The sequence below is a fragment of the Gasterosteus aculeatus genome, chromosome 9 (assembly GCF_964276395.1).
Source record: "Gasterosteus aculeatus chromosome 9, fGasAcu3.hap1.1, whole genome shotgun sequence".
Taxonomy (NCBI): domain Eukaryota; kingdom Metazoa; phylum Chordata; class Actinopteri; order Perciformes; family Gasterosteidae; genus Gasterosteus; species Gasterosteus aculeatus.
The window spans coordinates 904,066-925,869 of record NC_135696.1 but is presented as its reverse complement, the minus strand read 5'-3'; the positions used below and the strand labels follow the sequence as shown (position 1 = coordinate 925,869).

At 47.2% G+C, this 21,804-nt stretch overlaps 3 protein-coding genes across 5 annotated transcripts; 2 read left to right on the top strand and 1 right to left on the bottom strand.

Annotated features, from left to right (window-relative positions):
- Positions 1 to 86: 86 nt before the first annotated feature.
- f8a (coagulation factor VIII associated) lies at positions 87 to 4,602 on the top strand. Of its 2 annotated transcripts, none has more exons than XM_040186666.2 (12): positions 87 to 228; positions 493 to 539; positions 1,232 to 1,304; positions 1,743 to 1,902; positions 2,101 to 2,169; positions 2,257 to 2,377; positions 2,482 to 2,574; positions 2,821 to 2,885; positions 3,198 to 3,279; positions 3,415 to 3,461; positions 3,746 to 3,801; positions 3,904 to 4,602. In XM_040186666.2, exons 1-12 carry the CDS (start codon positions 170 to 172, stop codon positions 3,983 to 3,985), a joined length of 954 nt encoding a protein of 317 aa, XP_040042600.1. In that variant the 5' UTR covers positions 87 to 169; the 3' UTR covers positions 3,986 to 4,602. The 2 variants fall into 2 exon arrangements, with proteins under 2 accessions (XP_040042600.1, XP_040042601.1); XM_040186667.2 differs by having other exon boundaries at positions 112 to 228; positions 1,078 to 1,304.
- Positions 4,300 to 10,116, bottom strand: emp1a (epithelial membrane protein 1a). Of its 2 annotated transcripts, none has more exons than XM_040186672.2 (5): positions 9,364 to 10,116; positions 7,086 to 7,176; positions 6,534 to 6,627; positions 6,204 to 6,344; positions 4,300 to 5,321 (listed from the first exon to the last, which is right to left on the bottom strand). In XM_040186672.2, exons 2-5 carry the CDS (start codon positions 7,158 to 7,160, stop codon positions 5,158 to 5,160), a joined length of 474 nt encoding a protein of 157 aa, XP_040042606.1. In that variant the 5' UTR covers positions 7,161 to 7,176; positions 9,364 to 10,116; the 3' UTR covers positions 4,300 to 5,157. The 2 variants fall into 2 exon arrangements, with proteins under 2 accessions (XP_040042606.1, XP_040042605.2); XM_040186671.2 differs by lacking the exon at positions 9,364 to 10,116 and adding an exon at positions 8,352 to 8,495.
- A 1,800-nt stretch (positions 10,117 to 11,916) lies between these two features.
- On the top strand, positions 11,917 to 20,529 carry LOC120825854 (uncharacterized). The gene is made up of 19 exons (XM_040187701.2): positions 11,917 to 12,268; positions 12,729 to 12,887; positions 13,303 to 13,421; positions 13,514 to 13,682; positions 13,854 to 13,966; positions 14,204 to 15,182; positions 15,801 to 15,925; positions 16,741 to 16,981; positions 17,191 to 17,318; positions 17,407 to 17,503; positions 17,624 to 17,746; positions 18,019 to 18,191; positions 18,361 to 18,458; positions 18,543 to 18,670; positions 18,908 to 19,088; positions 19,158 to 19,302; positions 20,160 to 20,236; positions 20,370 to 20,406; positions 20,485 to 20,529. The coding sequence occupies exons 1-17, from the start codon at positions 11,962 to 11,964 to the stop codon at positions 20,232 to 20,234; spliced, it is 3,360 nt and encodes a 1,119-aa protein (XP_040043635.2). The 5' UTR covers positions 11,917 to 11,961; the 3' UTR covers positions 20,235 to 20,236; positions 20,370 to 20,406; positions 20,485 to 20,529.
- The last annotated feature ends 1,275 nt before the right edge of the window (positions 20,530 to 21,804 follow it).

Here is a 21,804-nt window from a genome sequence, read left to right as displayed (position 1 = left end):
GTCTGTCTGCCCGTTTCTGTTTTTATGCACAATGTTTATTTAGATATTTCCTTTCGTCATAAGAAAAACCTGACCAATGAAATTGCGAGGCATCGATTCTGCGAGCCAATGGGGAGGCTGCTCTCAGTTTCACTTCCTGGTTTGGTTTGTTGTGTTCTCTGCATTGATCATGGCTGCTGAGGGAGATTTCCTGGCGAGATACCGTGCCGTGTCAAATAAGCTGAAGAAGTAAGGGGATGAGTGGCATTAAATGGAAAGATGAATGAATGTTATCGTTAGTGTAACGTCTCGTGCCAATAGTGCCGCATAGAGATAACTTACATCTAGCTGGTATAAGCTAGGTTGAGCTAACAGTTAGCGTGCGGTAACCGCTAGTAGGTGACGTCGGTTGCGTTAAAATGACGTTGAGGGTTTTGCTAGCTGACCAGCTAACGTTACGTATCTAATTGTGGTGTTTGGGGAATGTTAAAGGCGTGCGTTTCCTTTTCACAGACGTTTTCTCCGGAAGCCGAACGTCGCGGAGGCGAGTGAGCAGTTTGGTAAGTGTGTCTAACGCCGCCTTCACAGCTAGAATGAGCAACACACGACCCGCAACTCTCACCCCGCATCGAGCAGGTCTGGGGTCGGTCGCTGTCCTCCATGTCGTTAACTAACTAACAAACTAGGCTTTACAAATGCAGATGAAGGCATTCTGTAGCCTGAAACTGGTCATTTGGCCAATGTATTGATAAGCTTGAGCAGCTGGTCTGACTAATCAATGGGAACGCGTGGACGTCCTCCCACTCGTTCCATTAAGCCTCACTGGAAAATGGGTTCTGAATTTATTTATTTTAGCGTTCACAGTCAACACATATGTTGCTCTCTGTTGTTTCAGCGTTGCCATGGAACTCATGGCGTGTTTCCATCATATGAACAGCATGTCAGCCTCAGTGATCGCCATGTAGGCAGACTGAGTCAATGCTTCACCTTTTTCCACCAACATGAAGGAGTCATTGTAGTGTTTTTTCCCCCTTGATCTCATGAAAACATGTGTTTTGAATATGACTAATACTGATACATTTTCCAACATGCTTCCAGTCATCAGGGGCAAAGCTGGTGGTAAAAGGAACGTGTTTACATGGGATTGGCATATGGGCGAGGAAGCAGGTCCATGCCGTTCTGAAATACGAACCTGCCATCTGGACACTGGTTGGCCTCAGATGTATTTCTCTGTTTTCACTTTGTATTTCAGGTCAGCTGGCTAAGGAGCTGAAGCAGCAGGACTGCCTTCAGTATGCTGCCTTCTGTAACCTGGCCATGGCTCGGTGAGTGGACACCTGTGTATCCTCCCACCTTTTAGCATTAGATTGACGTGGACCATCTCAGAGTCACATTACAGGAGAAAACTTTGGGAAAGGGCCTTTTCCTTTTCCGGGTCGGCCCTCATGAACAAAGAAAGCCATAACCTCAAAGCCGTCTGACATCTTTGAAACGATGCTAACTGCAAGTCAGACCTCGTCACCCACGATCCTCGGTTGATTTTCTCGTGGCTGAAAAGGATCCAAACCCCTTAAGCCGAGCTCCCAATTCTGCAGAAAGCTTCCCCAGAGGTGCAGAGACCCACACGTAATAATTTACAGGTTTTCTAATGTACTCGAGTGTGGCGAACATTCCTGTGACTGTGTTCAACTGAATGAATCCAAATCTCTCTAAGGCGGCCACTCGTTCACTGTGACCATCACACCCTGATGTGCGTATCTCAGGTGTGAGCAGACTCTGTTTAACGCCCCGGGGGAGGCTCTGGCGTTGACCGATGCGGCCCGCCTCTTCCTCTCCTCTGAGAAGGAGAACAGGGCGCTGCAGGCTCCGGGCTTTGACGAGCACCTTCAAGCTGCGCTCAACTGCTACAGCTTCGCCGTCAAGGTACGCGATGATTCCCAGTTCTACTTCAAAAGCTCCAAGCAACTGTTCTTCTCTGCAAACACCTGGGAGATGAAAGTGGTCATACATCTCATGTGATTTTTACTTGACATGAATGGTTTCAGAGTAGATTATGGAGTGCATCCCTGTATTGCTTCCGCGGTTCCAAAGAGACTGTAAGATAATGCCGATGGCTTACAGGTGCACATCGAGATGAACCAGCCTGTGATGGCAGCCAGCCTGTGTCTAGAACTCGGCAATGCCCTCAAGGTAAATCCTAAAAAAGATGAATCCTAATTCAAACATCATATGTTTTCTTTTTTTAAATGAGTTGGACTCCTCTCCCGGTTTGAACAGGAGATGAACCGACCAGGAGAGGCTATCGTTCACTTCCAGAGGGCTGCAGAGCTGCAAACACAGACGCCGATTGAAAATCTGCTGTCCATGGGGGAAATGGCCACGTGTAAAATTCTCACCCGTGAGTCCCGTCGACGCGTCTACATCCGACATGCGGCTGACTTGTTCCATGCGCATTCGTTTATCCAGCGTTTGGACTCCGGCGCGTCTCTTGTGTTTTGGCAGGTGACTACGACGGGGCTCTGTCGGTGTTCACAGAGATGCAGCTGACGTGTCAGGAGAGAGGGCTGCAGCTACCGGGCATCAACACCCCTGTTGGTGAGGCTTTGCATTCATCCACAAGCACCACCTGCTGAAGAGAATCGCTTATTTCAGAGGCGGTTGAGTTGGAAAGTAAACCCAGTAATGTAGGGGTGTGAACATTTTAATGCTGAGGTCAAAAGATGGATGTTTAAACAAACTTTAGCAGAAGGAAAAAACATCATCAGTGTTCACAGGCAGTGCTTCACTCTCTGCTTTGCTGTTGATGTTGAGCTCCCTTCATTTCTCTTTTTCTGATAAAAGGGGCGTTTTTGGACATTGTGGCAAAATGTGAAATCTCCAGAGTTCTGCTGCTGATGTTTCTTGAGGTAAGCATGTTGATTTCATGTAGAAAGACAAGAGAGAACCATCTTCATTATTGTGAAGCGGGAAATAGACCTCAGTAAGGACCAAGATGTTTTTTAGGAATATATCCACCAGTTATTCTTATTAATCGGTAATAGTAATGAAACACTGTGCACCCCAGTGGAAGTATTTCTACCACTGATACACAAACACTCGCCAACACGTCAGTTTAAAACAGCCACAACTTACTGATGCCAAGTATTGATATTGTGTAACAACAATAGTACACAACTCACTGGTGCAGCTGGTCCAACGTTGCTTGTCGTCCCGAGCAGCCTCCTCCTCAGAAACTGTTACCGGAACACGGCCAGACCCTGGAGAGATACGCATGGGAGTCTTTTGAGCCTCACAGCCAAGGTAAGAGCATCTCAGTGTCTCTCTATTATTTGAGCAACGTAGCTTGTCTTTTTACTGCCAATGCAGATCATAAAGCCAACAAGTGGCATATTGTTGAAGCGTGTGTGTGTGTGCGTGTCCCTTCCTGTCCTCCAGTGACCTTCCTCCCGGAGAATGTTTTCCTGCTCCTGCAGTCGGTCGTGGTGAGTTTCATCATCCACAGGATTTCCTGATCCTTCATACGGGAACATTAATGGACGGTGTCATTCTTTTCTTAGTTCTCTCTTCATTTGCAGTGGTGTCGGCGTGTGGAGGTTCCAAAGCTCTTTTTACTTTTGTTTACTCATGACTTAAGTTAAACATCCACATTATTGGAAGACTTCTAAATGTGCAGAACCATTGACAAGAGGCCGAGACGTCGTCGGGGTCACCCGAGTGCAGTTGTGGTTTTATTTGTGCAGCGTTTCATCCTAAATGTGTTTTGCAGATGGCGTGTCAGGAGAAAGACACAGAGTCCCTCAAGTCTCTTCAGATTGAGCTTTGGTGAGCACTGCAAAGCGTTGATTGCCATCGCGTGACGGAGGTTGAGCGGCGTTTTGGTTTCTTCTCCATCTTGGTTATGTTTTGTTTCTCCTCTTCCCTCAGGCCCTTTCTGACAGCGGAGCAGAATCACCTTCTCCACCTGGTGGTTCAGGAGCGCATCACACCGTCTGGACAGGGCATTTAGGGAGCCGGGGTCTTACTCACTTCCTCTGGGACTGACTCTGTATATAATGGAACATTCCTCTCTCTGACTGGGCCTGTTGTTTTAAACTGGCACTGACAGAAACGCTGCCCCGCACACTCGTGTTTCAGGCTGAAAAGCTAAACGTATTTGGTAGGACTGCGTGTTGACTTTTTTTTGTAGGGATTCTGATTTAAATTCAAATGAATTTGAATGAGATCTCTGATGCTCTGGAGACACTGAACTAATGAATTCATATGTATTATGCAACAGACTTTAGTTGTACTTAAATAGTTTAATAGAGGAAACACAAAAGCTTTTGGTATAATTAGTTTTATTAATAAATGATATGGCTTTAATTCCAATATAATTACAAATAAATCCTGCAGAATTTTTTTAATATGGTGAAATTAAATCACCTCGATCTTGGTTCAGTTAATGTTCACCTGTACACATCGCATGTACTTTTCTGATAATAGCAGCCAACTACACACAGAAAATCAGAAAAAGAAAACAGTACAAAATGTTATAAAAATATAATGGTTACAATGTGCATTAAAAAGGATAATTATGCCCCAGAAGTACAATGAGAATACATGATTAAAGCTACTTGTGCTGTATAATGAGGCTGGTCTTTCCTGGTTGTACTTGAACAGGTCTGTATGCATGCTGGACCCCACAGACCCTCACACATATTTGTTCCCACTCTGGAATCCTGCAGCAGCAACTGGGGGATACGGGATGATGAGTGTTTCCAGCTACGAAGTCTCAACGGGGCTTTTCTCCTCCCACGGGGTTGACTATTAGATTCCTAAAAGGAGCAGTTGGACGTGCTGTGTTCTCTTTCCTTCTTGAATAGTTCGATGAGAAGAATCAAGAGACCGTTTCTATGCTAAAGGAACCCTCTGCTTTAATGCACAGATACAAGACTGAATGAAAACCAAATTATTTATCAAAATGTCATTTAATGGAAGCAAGAGCTCCATTTCAATTTATTATAGTCAAACCAAGTGGCTCTTTTAAGCAATGGAACGTCCTCCGCCCTGGTTTTCCTGCAGATGTATATCATCTATTTAACAGCCCCCCCAACTTCTGAAGCACATCCCATTCTTTGGAGTTTCCCTAATTCAAAGCGGGATCAGGACCCCGAGGCGGCCCTCGCTCCCCGTTTCCTCTCACTCGCTCTTCTTCCGCAGGATGAGGTAGGTGACGGCTAAGATGAAGGTGAGGACGAAGGAGATCCAGGCCAGCACGTAGGAGTGTCCGTACCTCCCCTCCTCCTGGCTGGAGGGGGGCGGCTTGGCCGTGTAGACTGAGGCTGCGATCATTACACACAGACCTGCCGGGCAGCAAAGGGGGAAATGTGGTTTGATGCAGACTGGTCCCATAAAGCCAGACCGCTCATCCTCATCGTCACGTGGTACTTCAGCTCAACACATGCGTGTTTACTGTGTTCATATTATTATTCTATTTGCCTCCTTTTATTGCACTGTCCACAAAGGCAAGTTCAAGTGTAACGTGGCAATAACCGGCTTTGACTCTGCTGAATGAGACGCGTTGCTGTTTAATAAGATAAGATATTAGTTTGTTTGTCCCATAATGGGAAAATTCACAGGATCAAAGAACACAAAAGTGTCCAAGTCCCTGAAATCTGTATATTTGGTGTTTTTCCTCTATGGAAACAATGATATTTCTATAATGGAGTTGTAACTATGGGGGATTATTAGTAGAATAAATCCGATGCCTTCTCATTGAGACTTTAGAGAGGTTGAAGTCTATGAAATAATCCAAACGTGGCGACATTCTTCTGCTCAGATCTCAGTTTTGGGGCTGAACAGTGGCACTTAAACCTTGATGGCTGACGTGACAAAGACCTTCTGTATGTGAATCTCTTCATGCTGCTCATGAGCTCTGCTTACTTATTTTTGCCTAAGTAACATTTGAATAAAGTTACTTTTACTTGGAATACAAAACTGCACAGAAATAAATGAATCCTCTTAACTGTATCTGCTCCTCTGGGGAAAAGTTCAAATAATTGAACACTGTTTTGTGCTCAGTCCTACTGAATGAGATTATTTACAGCCACATGCTCACATCCAGAAGGACTCTTAAGTCAAGCGCTCAGCGCACATCCCCCGTGGGACGGTACAGATCTCCGCTACAAGGAACCTGGAGAGATGAATCAATACCTGCAGCCGGCGTTTGACCGCAGGTCACTTACAGGCGATTAGCTGCAGGATGCCGGTGAAGGTGAACCTCTGGCCTTTGGGCAGAGTGAACAGCTGAGCCACAAACACAAACAAGGACAGGACGGCAAAAACACAGGCCAGCACCGAGGTGGCCTGAACCGCCTGGAGATCTTCTGCAGCAGGAGGGTGACAAAACAGACGGGTCAGTGAAAGGCCCACAGGAACCGAATGTCATGCATTGTGACTACTATTATTATTATTATTATTAGCATCCAAGCACAATATGTTGCAATCCCACAATGCCTTCTGTTTCTACATCTTAAGGACTCTGCAGTGGGAGCGAGTCAGCATGTGAACTTTACCCGGGTTTATCACGCTGGTGTAATTCCAGTTAGAGTCCTTCCACTCCCATCTGCCCCACAAGTCAGTTGACACTGTGTCGGTGACCCACCAGGCCTGAGGACAAACGGCAAGATGAGAGCAACACGTATCCAAAATATCAAAGCAAGTCACAAAATATTTGGTTTGATTTTTCCCATAAAATGTTTAAAGTTCTGTGTATGTTCTGCAAGCTGGTGTTGGGTCCACGTTATTCACAGCAACCGTAAATAAAATGTGACATTTGAATGTTTCCATTTAAACTGAAATAGTTCACATGTATTGTTTAATTGTGACATCACAGCTTGTTTAAAGGCGCAGTGTCCGATTACGCTGAGTAATTAATACTTCTAAGTATAAGTACTTCTATGGCACTCTGACCTGCTTTACTAGACATAGAAATCCACTTGCTTACCAAATGAGTACTTTAAATACTCCATAAGAGTCGGTGAAAGTCTAAAATTGTTGGTGGTAAAAGACCAAAAAGCAATTATTTAGGGTTAATGAGTTAAAGGAATAGAGAATAATCCACTTGCATTTTGGACAGCGGCCAGCAGCAGCAGGACGATGGAGGTGACGTGCAGGACAACGACTCCAGCCAGCGTCCACATCGTGGCCTTCTGAGGACTGAAGAGCGCCGTTATTTAGTCCCCAGCACGCTGAGGCCCGAGCCCGGGACGGAGAGGACACGAGACACTGAGCTCACAGCAGACGTGGAGGACCCGGGACGGAGAGGACACGAGACACTGAGCTCACAGCAGACGTGGAGGACCCGGGACGGAGAGGACACGAGACACTGAGCTCACAGCAGACGTGGAGGACCCGGGACGGAGAGGACACGAGACACTGAGCTCACAGCAGACGTGGAGGACCCGGGACGGAGAGGACACGAGACACTGAGCTCACAGCAGACGTGGAGGACCCGGGACGGAGAGGACACGAGACACTGAGCTCTCAGCAGACGTGGAGGACCCGGGACGGAGAGGACACGAGACACTGAGCTCGCAGCAGACGTGGAGGACCCGGGACGGAGAGGACACGAGACACTGAGCTCTCAGCAGACGTGGAGGACCCGGGACGGAGAGGACACGAGACACTGAGCTCGCAGCAGACGTGGAGGACCCGGGACGGAGAGGACAGGAGACACTGAGCTCACAGCAGACGTGGAGGACCCGGGACGGAGAGGACACGAGACACTGAGCTCGCAGCAGACGTGGAGGACCCGGGACAGAGAGGACAGGAGACACTGAGCTCACAGCAGACGTGGAGGACCCGGGACGGAGAGGACACGAGACACTGAGCTCGCAGCAGACGTGGAGGACCCGGGACAGAGAGGACAGGAGACACTGAGCTCACAGCAGACGTGGAGGACACGCATATGAATTTGGACACAGAAACACGGATCTGTTTGATCGGTTTCCGTCGACTAGAAAGGCGCGTGTTCGTGGATTCCTCAAACGAGCTGCGCTCCGACGCGCGCGCGGACACACGCGCGCACACACACACACGCGCGGGCGCGCACGCGCCCGTACTACAGTCAGCCACTCTGAAAAGAGCGCGAGAACCCGACGACAGAAACTAACTCACTGACTCACATCAACACTGTTTGTGTTCGTTAAAACGCGTTTTAATGCGCTGCGGAATATTTGCACATTTCTTTAAAGCGACGACTGCAAAACAATAGTAGTTAATAGTAGTTCACTTTTACTACACTTTACACAACAAGAAGCGTTAAGCGACGACGCGAGGGAGCGTTTTCCCGCCGCGTCGCCGCGTGGCCGTGGATCCGAGAGTGAAGTTACCTGAATGCGCTGTGACGCACGGGCCGGCGGCGGGTTGGGGAATGTGAACCAGAGTGGAGCCACCCAGCACACACAGCACCCTGTTTTCGCTTTCTAGTCCCTCTCTTTCCTCCCACCAGGCCCCACCCATGACGTTTATCCCCCCCCCCCTCAATGAAATGTGCAAACCAGGTTGTCCCCTTCAGCTCCACGTGCTGCGTAAAAGGACCACTCCATACTTGGACTGTTTTTAACACTTCTGTGTATTATAAGGAAACCTTCAGGAATATCATTTTGCAAACACATAAGCGTGTCTTTTGCTTTCACACCTTTACCCGGTTCATTTAACAAGCGACTCCTCCAAAGATGGGACATTAAGAAGTGAGCGGTGTCCCACCTGGGACGCCTTCATTGACACCAACGTGGTCACAGCAAGTGAAACGTCAAATGAGACACTGGCTCGTAGATGTAACTTCCATCGATAGAAAAGAACCTGATAAAAAGAGTTTGAGACCAGCTGCAAGTGGACAATGAGTTTGTACAGGAACATGATTTTTACTTGTCCAAATGTCCAATTCAGGTTGCAAAATGTGTATCTAACAAATCTATATAAACTGTACATTGACTTTCAAATTGATGGTCTCCAGTAGTGTAAAGTGCCTGAACTTCCATTGACAAAAACATTCATCCACTGAGCAACATTTATGTTTTTTTGCTCTGCACGCCGAAAAAAAACGGTTTGGAGTGAATAATAAAACTTTCCAGACGTTATCAGCGGTTGCCAACAGAAACAGAAAGGAGTAAATGAACAGACTAGACTTTCCAGATAAACAGTCACATTTTAACTGCAAACTGTGCTATTTTCAATAGACACTGTCCGGTATATTTGATTGTTAAATCATGTGTATTCAGGGATTACTTGATTTGGTGGAGCCTTTTATCACCGGTCTCACCTGAGAGAAAGCTTGAGCGATGTTCTCTTCTTATTACTACAGAAGAAGAATGTACAAAAAGTAAAACCACATACGTGTACCTGCGTCTTGTCTCCCCTCAGGCTGCGTGGTCCCTCGGTGAAAACCACACTGGCCTGATCCCACAATGGCTGCTTTGTCCTCCAGGACACGGGACGAGGAGAGATCCCATAATTGCTTCCTTTGGCTTTCTTCACCGACCGCTCCCTCATAAGTCAACGGCACCGATTCACTCGGTAACCTGCAAACGTTTCACGAGAGTAGGAATCCTACTCGGGTCATGTGTGGTACGTTGAGTCAAGGATCTACACGGCTCGCTGCAGGAAAGCAGAGATGTGCACAGATACTGTGGAGGGGAAACAGGAAGTGAGGTTGTATTTCCTCGGTTTCCGGTCTTTGACTTTGGGAACATTAAAGGTAAAAGAATAATTCCAACCTTTACGTCAGTAAAGTAGTAATACATGTAAAAAGGAACATTTGTCACCCATGTTCTCTTTTTTTGTGTTGAGACCTCTGGAAATACCTTGTGCGTTGTTTCAAAGACAGCCAGGTAATAATCTCCCAGAAAATTGGATGCTTATCTCGGTGACTTGAATGCGATGGTGCTGTAATCCACTGGAGGCCCAATCTAGGCCGAGGTTCAGTTGAAGTCGAGCATCTGTGGATCAGACCTATTGAAACCTAATATCTCTTTAGCGGCGAGCGCATTTCTCAAAAGTCCTGTGTTCCGTGTAGCGCTGGCTGGGTGCTCGTGGAGCCATTATAAGTCTCCATTTCTATCGAGGCATCGCTGTGATGATCATCATATCGAGGGCGGTATCATTGTCACAGGGCGTAGGAACAGACAGGGAAGTATTTTCTCCCAGTAGTGACTCTGAATAGAAGTCAGACCATTATAACTGACCCCTGGTGGTTTGTCACATCCTCACAGCGAAGCGTGGGACGGTGCTCCGCAGCGCTGGTTACGCCTGATCTGAGTCACTGGAGTGTTCTATTCCCATCACAACATGTGGGCCTGTAGAAAATACAATCTGCCCTTTGGGCAGTGCGGAAAGTCACGGAGAAGTAGTTGCTGCTGAAATAATGAGATCTTTCAGGAAAAGATGCTGACAATGATCTGATGTCTAACTTTGAGCGGGTGGATGTCGGATGGTCCGACGGTTTGTCCACCAGGAGTAGGGCCGGACGAAAAGTCACTATGAGGACGTCTGGTCAATAGAATTGTATCATAATGACAACAGATGGACTCTGGGAAAGACTGCAGCCCCCACGCGACCCTGTGCAGGATGAGCGGTTTTCAGATGGGTGGATGGACTCTAGAACTAAAGTTCTTAAGTACATACTCATTTGTCAAGTATTTCATTCACTTAAGAATGAAAAAAAAAACGTGTCAATATTTCATATCAAACCCAATCCTCATCCAGCGCCATCGTCTGGTCTGAATTCTGCCTGCACGCCGATACGGTGAAGGTGGTAAACGTTAAACCAGCTCAATTCTGCACATCGGCACCGGCCAATGCAAATGTTAGCATGCTAATGTTAGCATTAAGGACAGCGTCACAGAGCTACTAGCATGCACTCTTATGGTCTTATTATGGTCACAATACAACAACAGTTAGACAGAACACATCGTCCCAATATGGATAATAATTTTCCACTAACCTCATTTGTGTATGTATGTGAAATAATCGTATTCCATCCAGACCCCTAAAACGATTCACCCTTTCATTGAAATGGTCCCAACTGGTGAACAACTGTGACAGGTGATGATCTCAAGAAGACATTCCTTTGATTAATGGGGTCACAAGCTAAAGATGTTCAGAACAACTGCTCACCACCTTCACACAAAACCTCTCGCCACAATGTGTGGAGGATCAGAAGTCTTCTCAACTGTGAATGAAAAGACATATTTGGCGTTTCAGGGAGATTTTTATTAATGCAAGATGACCACACTCTACCCGGGTAAATCATGGCAGGTGCCAGGGATCAAAAAGTGCAAACAAGTGACGCACACTTCTACGCAGGCAAATCTTGTCCAATACGTCCATCTTGTTTTTCATATGCATTAATTTGGGGAAATATAAATAAATATATTTATTATATTGCGTGCGTCATTGCGTGTTGCAGAGCGATTCACCGCCAGAACAACAGGCGGAGTAGAGAGGGAGAGTCACGTCTTTGTGTGTGGAAGTCGTTGGTTTGTTTGTTTATTTATCATAGACTTTATTGCCCCGCGCATCCACACTGCTGCTTTTCATCAAGGACACATTTGTCCCGTATTTTCCTCCACGACTTTGTGCACCTCCGTGAATCCAACCCGCTTCTACAACCCGCCAATGACGGCTTGTATAAGCGCTCATATTTACGCGTTTCTTCCCACAAAAGTTCTTAAATCCGATCCGTTCACTCGTAAACATTCTATGATAAATAAATAAACAAATAAACAAATAGACGTGACTCTCTAGGTCGTCTTCAACAAAAACGCGTCACTCCGCCTGTTGTTCTGGAGGTGAATTGACGCAGAAGCACGCGCCTTAGACCCCGCCCCCCCCCTATGGAGCCTTTTCATTGGTCCATTCTTGATGACTGTTAATTGTTCGCCTTCATCTTCACCTGAGGTGTGTGCGCGCGTGCGAGCAGAGCGCGTCATCGAGCAGGACATGTCGTACCAACAGAGAAACGATCTATCGACTCGTTTTCTACTCGTCGTAACCGTTTATTTGTACACGTTTCAAGCGAGTCACTCGGTGAGTTTATCACGACGCGGAGGAGGTCAAGAGCCGCCCGCCGCGGGGGGGGCGAGAGAGCGGGTCAGTCGGGGCCCGAGTCCCGCGGAGCTGCGGCCCGGAGCCGCCGCCCCCCCCGCGGCGGAACCCCGTCCCCGCTGGGCTTGGACCGTCGGTAACATCAGAGCAGAATCGACGTCTTCGGCCGGCGACTCGGAGGGAAACCAGGCCCGTTTTACAGGTTAAAGCCTCGCCGTCAATGCCACTAATGAACGGACGCCTTTGCGAGTTTGAGAGTACGGCGGCAATTAATCAATTAAACGTTTATATACTTACTGTATGAGGTGTTGTTATTAACACGTGGCCTCATGATGTCAGGGTTGAGGGTTGAGGACCAAGTCTGTGTGCAAGTAGTTCCTTTTTACTCAGGCCTACTTTATACTTCCACCCATCTACTTTTACATTTACAACTTTAATCATTTCAAGTCCATAAAGTAGTTTTAATATCTAAGGTCAATATTCTCCCCCCTGACAAACTCATTATTCCGCTTAAATAATAATGTCTGCTTGAAAATGTTAACTTCCGGACTCTTGAATAGAGTACATCTTTTTTATTCAAACACTATACTTCACAGCTGAGCAGGAGCGCTCGACAAGGACTTGATCCCATCTCTGATTACGATGTGATTGATGTCCTTCAGGGGTCCAGGGGGTCCAGGGGAAGGTTTTGGGCCCATCCTTTGACTCCAGCTCGCGTGTGTCTGAGTGGCGCGCCATGAGCCCGGGGGTGCAGTGTGACGATGGTGTCATGACCTTCACCGCCTCTGGAAAACAAGTCAAACAGCTGTTCGTGGACAGAGGTAAGACGTACTCTGGATGAAGCGGGCAGCGCTGTTTGTGGAAGATTGCTAATAGAGGAAAAGACCTCTTGGTGCAGCGGATGCCTACAAGTACGCAAGTGGCCCACAGTGCTGGAACAAGAGCCCAGTGTGATCCTGGAGAACATGTTTACGCCAGCAGCAGAGTATTTTACATATAGGTCATTTTATACTCTGTGACATTAATTTACTGCTTTTTTTTCTTTCTGCTTTGATTTTTTTGTGTGTAGAATGTCAACTGTGTTAATGTGCTTATCAAGATTTCCCAGCTTTCTAAAATAGCTGGTTTCGTGCAACCCAGTTTATACCAGATTTTGTGTGTGTCTTGATAAGTGCTGACACTGGATCAGCTGATCACGTGATCGTTACTGTGCCGTTCAACGTTCTCTCTTCCCAGAGGAAGCTTCTCCCATCTCGCTGTTCCAGTTGCCTCGAAACTGCCGTTACTCCGTGAGGACGTCGTGGAGTGACCTTGAGATGATGGTGCCTTATGATGCTTGTTACATCACACAGGAGGTACCTACCTGTCTGTCAAGAGTGCCTCACTTGTCCTATGTTCATAGCCCCCCACCCCTCTTACTGTTTTTTATTACCCCCCCCCCCCTCAGAATGGCAGTTACGTGTTGCCCATGTTGTGGTGTGGCCTCCCACTGAAGCTCTCCTGTCCAGTGCAGACATCCACCCCCGAGTCTGCCCTCTCAGTACTGTGCTCTTCCCACGGCATGGCAGTGCAGATTAATAGGGAGGAGCTGGATGAACAAATACTAGGGGTCATAGGTATTTTGTTTTTATTATCTTAGTATAATAAAATCCCATGCATTACAAGCCAAATCTTTAAATTTGTTTTCGATTTTGGTCTTCCACAGTTAGAAAATATTTTTTTTCTCTCAGGCTAATCTTTAGACCGACTAGTTTTAGAATCACTGTAAATTGTAATCTGCTTCACAGTGAACGGCCGATGGGGTCCGTTTGTTTCTGAGGACTGTGCGCACCGCTTCCCCTCTCATCTGGGAAAGCGTCACTTCTTCATCCCGTTTGGTGCTCAGTGTATCACTAAAGGAGTAAGTTATTTAAAGCAACTACATGGAACCTTTTCTGCATTCCTTTAGTCATTTCATTTTAAAGCCCCTCCCACTCTCATATTGCCCAGTATCTGCCACAAAATATAACTCCAAAAAGACTATGGCTCTCTATTCTCCTATTGTCTCATCTGCTTATGTAGGTCGTATAGAGGCACTAGTTATAAATTGTGTTTCACAACCGGTTGGAAACTTATGTGATGGGTCTTTTTTTTCCAGAAGGGGTCTCGTCTCCATCTCACGTCAGATGATCAGGAATACATCCTCTCTTGTCCAGTCAATCCTCAGTTTCCCTATGCCGACTTTCCTCCTCCGACCCAGGAAGACACGGTTAAGGTCCCTGACATCCCCTACTACCCCTATTCTGGATTCCAGTACCCCCAGGTTAATCCTTCTGACCCCCAACCTGCAGTGGCAAGAACTACATCCTCTCCAGACATTACCCCAGTGACTGGAAGTCCACATACCCCTCCTGAATTAGCTATTGGCTCTTCTGGTTCTGCAGCTGGTTGGTATTACCCCTATGTACCGTTCACACGCCCTACAGCAACACCAGCTGAACCATCTGCCGCTACTACTGTTCCTCCAGCAACTCCTGATTACCGTCCATATTATCATGAGATGCCTCCCTATCCGGCAGCACCAGGGACCCCGGCCCCTTCAAGCCAGCCGACCCCCTCGCCCCCAGAACAGCCCTTGGGTCCGCAGAACCCCGGCCCCGATGCATTTCATCCCCATGCCTCTTACTATCATCACTATCCGGGCCTTGAGGTACGGCCTGCCTCCCCTTCGCGTCCTACCAGTGCTCCACCTTTCCCTCCTCCGCCCACGGTTGCGCAACACTACAGTCCCAGCTATCCATTTGGCTATTTCCCCGCCGGAACACCCATCTGCTCGCCACTGCCGACATCTCTGGAGCCCGGCAATGAGAGGGTGGCTCCTCAGGCAAACTGCCGCCCCTATTCTCACCCGCATCCCAATTATCCTTATTACCATCCGCCCTGTCCTCCACCTCACCAGCCTTTGGCCTGGTATCCAGAGAGTCAGCCCCCGCTCCACACCACCACGGTCACCCCTCCAAGGTCTACAGCATCCGCCACAGCTGGACCCACACCACCGCTACCCCACCTACAGTGTGACGATGGGAGGATGGTTGTCTTCCTGCCTTTTGCCCACCCAGACACCATCCAGGTCAGAGGTCAGTGTGTGTGTATTAACTAGTGTGGCTTTTCACATTCTCAAAGGAAGTGGATTCTTATGAAACGGTATACAGACCGTCATGGTCCCCAGAGGATGACTCCTGAGAGCTTTAGTGTTTCCCTGTCCCTTTAAAAAATCATCATCGATCTGCCCAAACTTTCTTGACGGCATTAAGGGTTTCCAGATGATTTATCCTAATGAGTTTGATTCCCTGATTTCCCTTCCAGTGCTTCAATCAGGACAACGTTTCCAATTGTTCAGTACTTTTGTTGATGACTGGGTAATCATTCAGCATACTTGACTAGTATGGTAACCACGGTCAATTTGAAACCTGATGGCCTTCCTGCATGTTACCACTGTAAACCAGTTAGCATTTAGCTCCAACTATTTCCACCCTTTACAGTCCCACAGAGACGGACACGGTAATCTAATGACTTTTATTCAAGCTTCTCTGGGATAAGGTTTATTGATCTTGATGCAATATGTTGTCGCTGGTCCTGAACAAGCACCGATACAGGTATCCACAGCTTGGTCAGAGACCTATTTGTGTAACTAGATCAACTTCCACCTCAAGTGGAGCTGTCATCGATCTAACACGGCTTGTTTCTGACGTCAGACCAAACGAAGACATGGCTGTTGGTCCCTGATGTGTCTGCGGTGTGTGGCTTCGCGCTGCAGGCGGCTCAGGGCTACGGGGTAACCCTTCGCTCTCCTCTACCCGCCTGCTACAGCCAGCTACTGGTGAGCTCTCCTCACTGCCTGATGTGTCACCTTCGCAGAATTGCTCTACTTTAATCCCGTCCCCGCTTTTTTAAGGCGTGAAAAGGCATTGAGTGTTTTTTTTTTTAATGTGATGAACGGCAAAATAAACATTGGCTTCCTTATTATGAGCGACACAACGGCCATCTACACAACGTTTTCAGCTGACGCGTTGTGTGACGAGATGCAGGTCAAAGCGTCCGTCTGATCCATTCCATCTGAATGAACAAGGCGATGGACTTTAAGTGCAATTCAGCGACATGTGCAGCGACGAGCGCTGGATCAGAGTTGTGTGCTTCAGCGCTTGGTGGCTTTAGTCGATCGTAGACATTAGTGACAGGTGTGTTAAAAAAATAATTAACTTGAGAACACTGCACACTAGCTGCCACTTTCTTTATTAACCGTGTGACAGCCCTGAAGGTCCCTGTAGAAATGTTTTACACGCTGCCAAACCAAGCATCTTAAGTCTTTCATGAAGACGATCACGCGTGTGTGCTAATGCATATTGGTACAGAGAGAAATACTTTGAATGCCTCAATGCAAAGTAATACACCACAGAACAAAAGGGTCTTGGATTGCTGACATTGGTCATTTGTACCACTTGGGTTGTCACTACAGTGATTTATGACCCCTGTGCTTGTGTGTAAATTAAACGAGCAAGCAGTTTTTCAGCAGCTCCAATTTACAATTCTCGAAAAAAGTGTTTTTGCAACCCTCCTGGTAAATGCTCCACCTTATTTTTGACTCCAGTAAAGCATGCGCGGTGGTTCATTGTATTGATCTGGCTGTCCCCGTAGACGCCATCGACGGTTTCCTTACTGCTGAGGTTTTGGGACCTTTCCGTCGGGCAGTACAGAAGTCTGGAGCTGCGATGCCCGTATCGACCGGCCCGTGAAACTCCCGTACCAGCTACCCCCCCACTGCCTCCCACCACCCACCATGCCGGACCGACTGTTCCGAAGCCTAAAGTCTTGTGCTCCTCCCACCAGATGACTGTGGAGCTCCCCTCTAGTTCTGTCTCTGGAATAGTTTTTAAAGGTGTGTGTGTGGACTGTAATGGTTCATGGGGGCTCTGGCCAACAGTTGAATGTGAAGGAGGTTAAAGGTAGCTATGGTCTGTTTAGATCGGCGGAGCTCTTTAACTCTTTGCCTTGCTATGCTGATCGCTATCATTTTTTTTAATTTTTTTTTTTTTTTAAGTCTCCACTAAAATAACTTATTGTAGGCTTCAACATGTACATCTCCAGACATCAAAGGGAACCAAATGGGTCTCCAGGATGCCCCACAGCACTGTGGGTATTCTGCGAGGAAAAGCAAGGAGGGCCAAATCCATCTTATTATCCAGTTACACTCACGCTGCCACATGAGCGTGCAGGCAAGTATCGACTTTCCCACTGAGCCCGTGACCTTTTCGACCGTCTGCTGTGCCCATTAACTGTCGCATAAACACGTTTCTCTGAAAGGGTCAAATGTTCATCATCGCTGTTGTCTACGTGACGGTGAATGGGAGACGGGAGGCTCAGTTTTCCTGTCCAGTTGTCACTCCAGGGTCTGGACAAGGTAAATGGATTCTATGTTTACACCTCCCTGACGGCGCTTCAATGTGCCCGTGGGTTGTTTTCTCCCGGCCATTCAGAGATCTGAACCGATGCGGCTGACATTTGTCCTGCTGTCCCTCAGAGTGCAACCTTCCCAGTGAGCAGCGTCTCCCCTGCGGACCCGGCTCTGTGTCCCATTCACAGTGCCTCTCCGTGGGCTGCTGCTCCGGCGACGACCCCCCCGCATGCTACTACCCCATGGATGGTGAGCCACGGTTTGTGTCCCCTGCTGGCATTTTCACGCCACTTTAGCAGAGTACAGTTGAGCCGCTTCAGAAGTGGAAGCGCTCCAGCTGCTGGATGTGCAGAGCGGCATATTCAGGCCCAATAGGAGCATGATTCAAGCTGGCAGTGACGCCGCACCGAAAAAGGGTACAAGATACCTTGGGTCTCATTATCAATCACCTCCTGAGATTTCTGACCTTTCTTTTTCATCTGACCTTTTTTAAATGACTGCATGTGTTTGTCCCTCTCCAGAGTGCACTATTGACCGCCACTTTGTCTTCTCCGTCCCGGCCTCCCTCACGGAGCCCCCCCTCTCCCCTGATATGCTTGTTGTTGCCGGCAACTCCACCTGCAAACCGCAGAAGGTGACACCCGACTATGCATTGTTCAATATCCCAATGGACGGCTGCGGGACACGCAGAGTGGTAAGCTTTAATAAATAACGTTTCCCAAAATATAGAAAAGCCACAAGGTCCTTGACTGAATTGCTTTTCTGGACAGGTTTCAGTTAATAGATTATTGATTTATAAGCCTTGTCTGGTGGTATTGCTAGTGTCCACATTTTAGGTTTGCTGTGTGATTCTGTCCTGACAGACAGTGGGGGACGCAGTCATCTACATGGTGGAGGTCATCAACAAGGTTCCGACACTCAGCCTCAACTACGGCACCATCACAAGGGATTCTTCTCTCAGGTGCACGTTGGGTACATTTTGGAGTGAAGACCCAAATTCCCCAAAGTAAAATGATCAAACAAAAGCTCCCTGTATGTTTCCCAGGTTGCTGGTGGAGTGCAGGTTTCTGCCAGGCTCCACTCTTGGTGTGAGCTACTTGGTGAAGACTCCCACCCTGGGACCCAACGTTCCGGCCCAGGGGATGTTTGGCGTCCAGCTACGGATCGCCAAAGGTAGTGTTTATTTAACTGTCCCCCATTTAAGAGCTTGAGATTTTGTTTAGTTGGAACCCGGTTAATGCCAGTCAAGAGGCATGGAAACTGATGACCAATATAATTCCTATCCAGTGTTTTAACAACAGATGCTTGAAGCCCTTCCTGCTCAGCTGTTTGAGAACTAGCTCTGAGTGGGTGGAATGTAGTTTGCCAAATATTCCTATTTTTATTCCAACGCGCCTCCTCTCACCCCAGACGCCCAATACAGCAGCTACTACCCCCAGAATCACCCGCCCCTGCAGATGCTGCTGGGGAAACCCCTCTACCTGGAAGTGCGGCTGCTCAATGCCCCCGACCCCAGTTTGGTGCTGCTGGTGCACTTCTGTGTGGCCTACCCCCTCTCTGGAAAGGCTGTGTGGCTGCTGCTCTACAATGGGTACGTGATTTATTTATTTATTTGCGCTGGTGTCCAACTGACTCACTGATTTTCGATACAACTCCCAAGGTGTCCCAACCCGTATGACCCCGCCCTGAAGCAGGCGGTGCTCTCGGACACCCGGCCATCCACTCCTGCAGCTCAGACCCGCCGCTTCACCATCAGCACCTTCCAGTTCCTTCCGGATGGTGAGTTCAGGGACCCGGACGAGGAGGTGAGGAGAAAAGGCCCTTGAGGTCAATAGTTAACAGTAGTGATTCATGGAGAGCGTATTTGCTCTTTGCATAGTTGTTTTTGAGTCCTCAATACTATTAATTTCCTTAGTTTTAAAATGGAACTACACTGAATTGTTCTACCAGCAAAAGGCATTTACCATCATTTATGGCCGTGTATAAAGGTGAAGTCAGACATTTTGGGAAGTCTTTCTTGCCAAGCGTTTGTTGAGATGATGATGCATGAGGCCCCCGTCCAAACTAAGAAAGATATGAAGCTACAGCAAGGCCACGGTTAGCTTCGCTCAACATAAACACTGGCTGTTAATCCAAAATGTAAAAACAGTTTTTAACCCATTCAAGTGCAGTTGGGATGACATTATGTTTTACTTTCTGTATAAATATTAACATATCTATACACTAGTGTAGACCTTCTCAACCCACTTTTGCTATAGAAACCAAGTGGAAAAAGGCTTGTTTCCCAAATAGTCATCTACATCTTAGCCCATGCTTCCCTTTATAATGAATAAGGTGTAACAGGAGTGCCTGGGAATCAAAGCTTTATCTTAGAGTGGCTGTTGGCATTGGATCTTTATTCTTCAGACTTCCTGTCTTCATCCTGTAAAAAAAACTAAAACTTTTTTTTTTTTTTTTTTTGTTTGTTATTGAACATAGTTTGTGTAAAATTGAACATTTCCAGTTGTATCTCTCAAGTCTGCTTTCATTACAAGCACATGTCAAGAGGCCGTCTTTGTAAACCTCTGGCGAGATCTGGATTGCAGCAGCTGTTTGTCACAATACGCAGCACACTCAGGAGATTGGCAGCTACATCAAATCCTGCTCTGCTTTTTGCTTTCAGAACAACTTCATGTGCTCAACGGAAATCTGCTCCCCCCGTGACGGGCCGTGTGTGGAGGGATGCTTCGGCCAGTGACGGTGAGGAAACGAGCGCCATCATACCGACTCACTGAAACAAGCCGGCAGGAGCTGCTGTCTGACAGCAGGGCGATGATTTAGTAATGAGGGTTTTTAATTATTTATAATCTCTGATCCATTTCCTGTTCTTCAGTTTACGACGGGGAGCCGGTAGAAGTTGTGCGGGATCGGTAAGCTGTACTAATGACTTTCTGTCCACACGATTGGTCTGTTATACTAAACGTCTCTTTTCCTCTCGTCCTTTTCAGGCCTTCACACATCACAAACACTTAATAAAATATCTTCAACTCTGAGTGTCTGTTTATTCCTAAACCTGCAGACAGGTTGTGCAGCAGGAACCGGCCCTCACACAACGAGGCCGTATTGTTTACATGACGACGTGGAATGTCTCTCTGTGAGGTTTAGGGACTCTGAAGTTGAGATCAACAATGATTCAATAACTAACAAAGTACAATTACAAAATGAATTGTGCAATGATTGTGCTCAGCGATCATCCCTCTCCCCGCCCAGTCTGACAGACTGTCTCCTCCTGCAGTCTGCAGACCCTTGAACGATTGGCTTACAGCTGTCTGTGGGTACGCAGCTTGGCCGTCCCCTTGTCCCTCCTCCGTTCCAAGCGATGGCCACGCCGGGCTGTTTGTTTCCAGTTGCCCCGGTTCCCTCTGGCACCATCCTGTGATTGTCTCTGATGTCCCTCAATCACCTCCCTAATTCTCCACCATCTATAACGGAACACATTAAATGAGTGTACAGTGGCCTAAACTTGGTCTTAAGTAACCATATGGGATACAACACATCGCCTCATCGTCCAACAAACACTCAACTATATTTCATAACAGCAAAAACATAATCGACCCCTTCCGTATCCTCCCACATCACAGGGCTGTCCAATCGGTGCACATGTGACATCCTCTGTTCCAAAACCCTTCAATGGGGACAAAAAGGAAGACTGATCCTTTTCTCAGGGTGTGAGCGTAGCCCTCAACAGGAACTAATGAGCATAGTATAATATATCACCATTTTATTTGAGTAATCCTGACTAAAACGGATAACCTGCTGATGGGGTCTTCAATACAAAGTAATTGGTAATGTTTTCTTCCTTTTGCTGCTCAGTGTGTGGCCACTTGGTGATTGAGCCATGGGTACATCACTAAGCTATAATGTACCTGAATCAGTCTCTGCATGTTGGCTTTTAATTATAAACACATTTATAATCTTAACAGTATTAAAGACTTAGTTTAACATTTGGAAATACTCCAATTAAAAGTGGGGTTGAGGTGGGACATTGATGGAATTTGGGAGACTGTCTGTCCTGGGAGGTATTCGTTGTGTGTCACTTGTTTGTTGAAAAGTGAAATAGTTGTGTAGAAATGAGAAAAGTTCAAACTCCACACAGCTGGTCAATCTGTGCGTGATGTGTATGCGGGTTGCTGGTTGTAGCATAAAGACTAAAGTCTAAAGGAGTTTGTACGACAACCGAAGGGTAAAAACACGACCAGTTATGGTTGATGTGAATCACAGCTCCAGGGCGACAAGTCGACCACAGGGTCTGTTTGCAAATGTGCTTC

Coding starts and splice junctions, on each gene's coding strand:
- f8a (XM_040186666.2), top strand. CDS start 170: ATGGCTGCTGAGGGAGATTTCCTGGCGAGATACCGTGCCGTGTCAAAT. Junction 1,903..2,100: donor GCTACAGCTTCGCCGTCAAG/GTACGCGATGAT, acceptor GATGGCTTACAG/GTGCACATCGAGATGAACCA. Junction 2,575..2,820: donor GGGCATCAACACCCCTGTTG/GTGAGGCTTTGC, acceptor TTCTGATAAAAG/GGGCGTTTTTGGACATTGTG.
- emp1a (XM_040186672.2), bottom strand. CDS start 7,160: ATGTGGACGCTGGCTGGAGTCGTTGTCCTGCACGTCACCTCCATCGTC. Junction 6,628..7,085: donor TGCTGGCCGCTGTCCAAAAT/GCAAGTGGATTA, acceptor GTTTGTCCTCAG/GCCTGGTGGGTCACCGACAC. Junction 5,322..6,203: donor CATCCTGCAGCTAATCGCCT/GTAAGTGACCTG, acceptor GCTGCCCGGCAG/GTCTGTGTGTAATGATCGCA.
- LOC120825854 (XM_040187701.2), top strand. CDS start 11,962: ATGTCGTACCAACAGAGAAACGATCTATCGACTCGTTTTCTACTCGTC. Junction 12,269..12,728: donor AAACCAGGCCCGTTTTACAG/GTTAAAGCCTCG, acceptor GATGTCCTTCAG/GGGTCCAGGGGGTCCAGGGG. Junction 19,303..20,159: donor TCAGGGACCCGGACGAGGAG/GTGAGGAGAAAA, acceptor TTTTGCTTTCAG/AACAACTTCATGTGCTCAAC.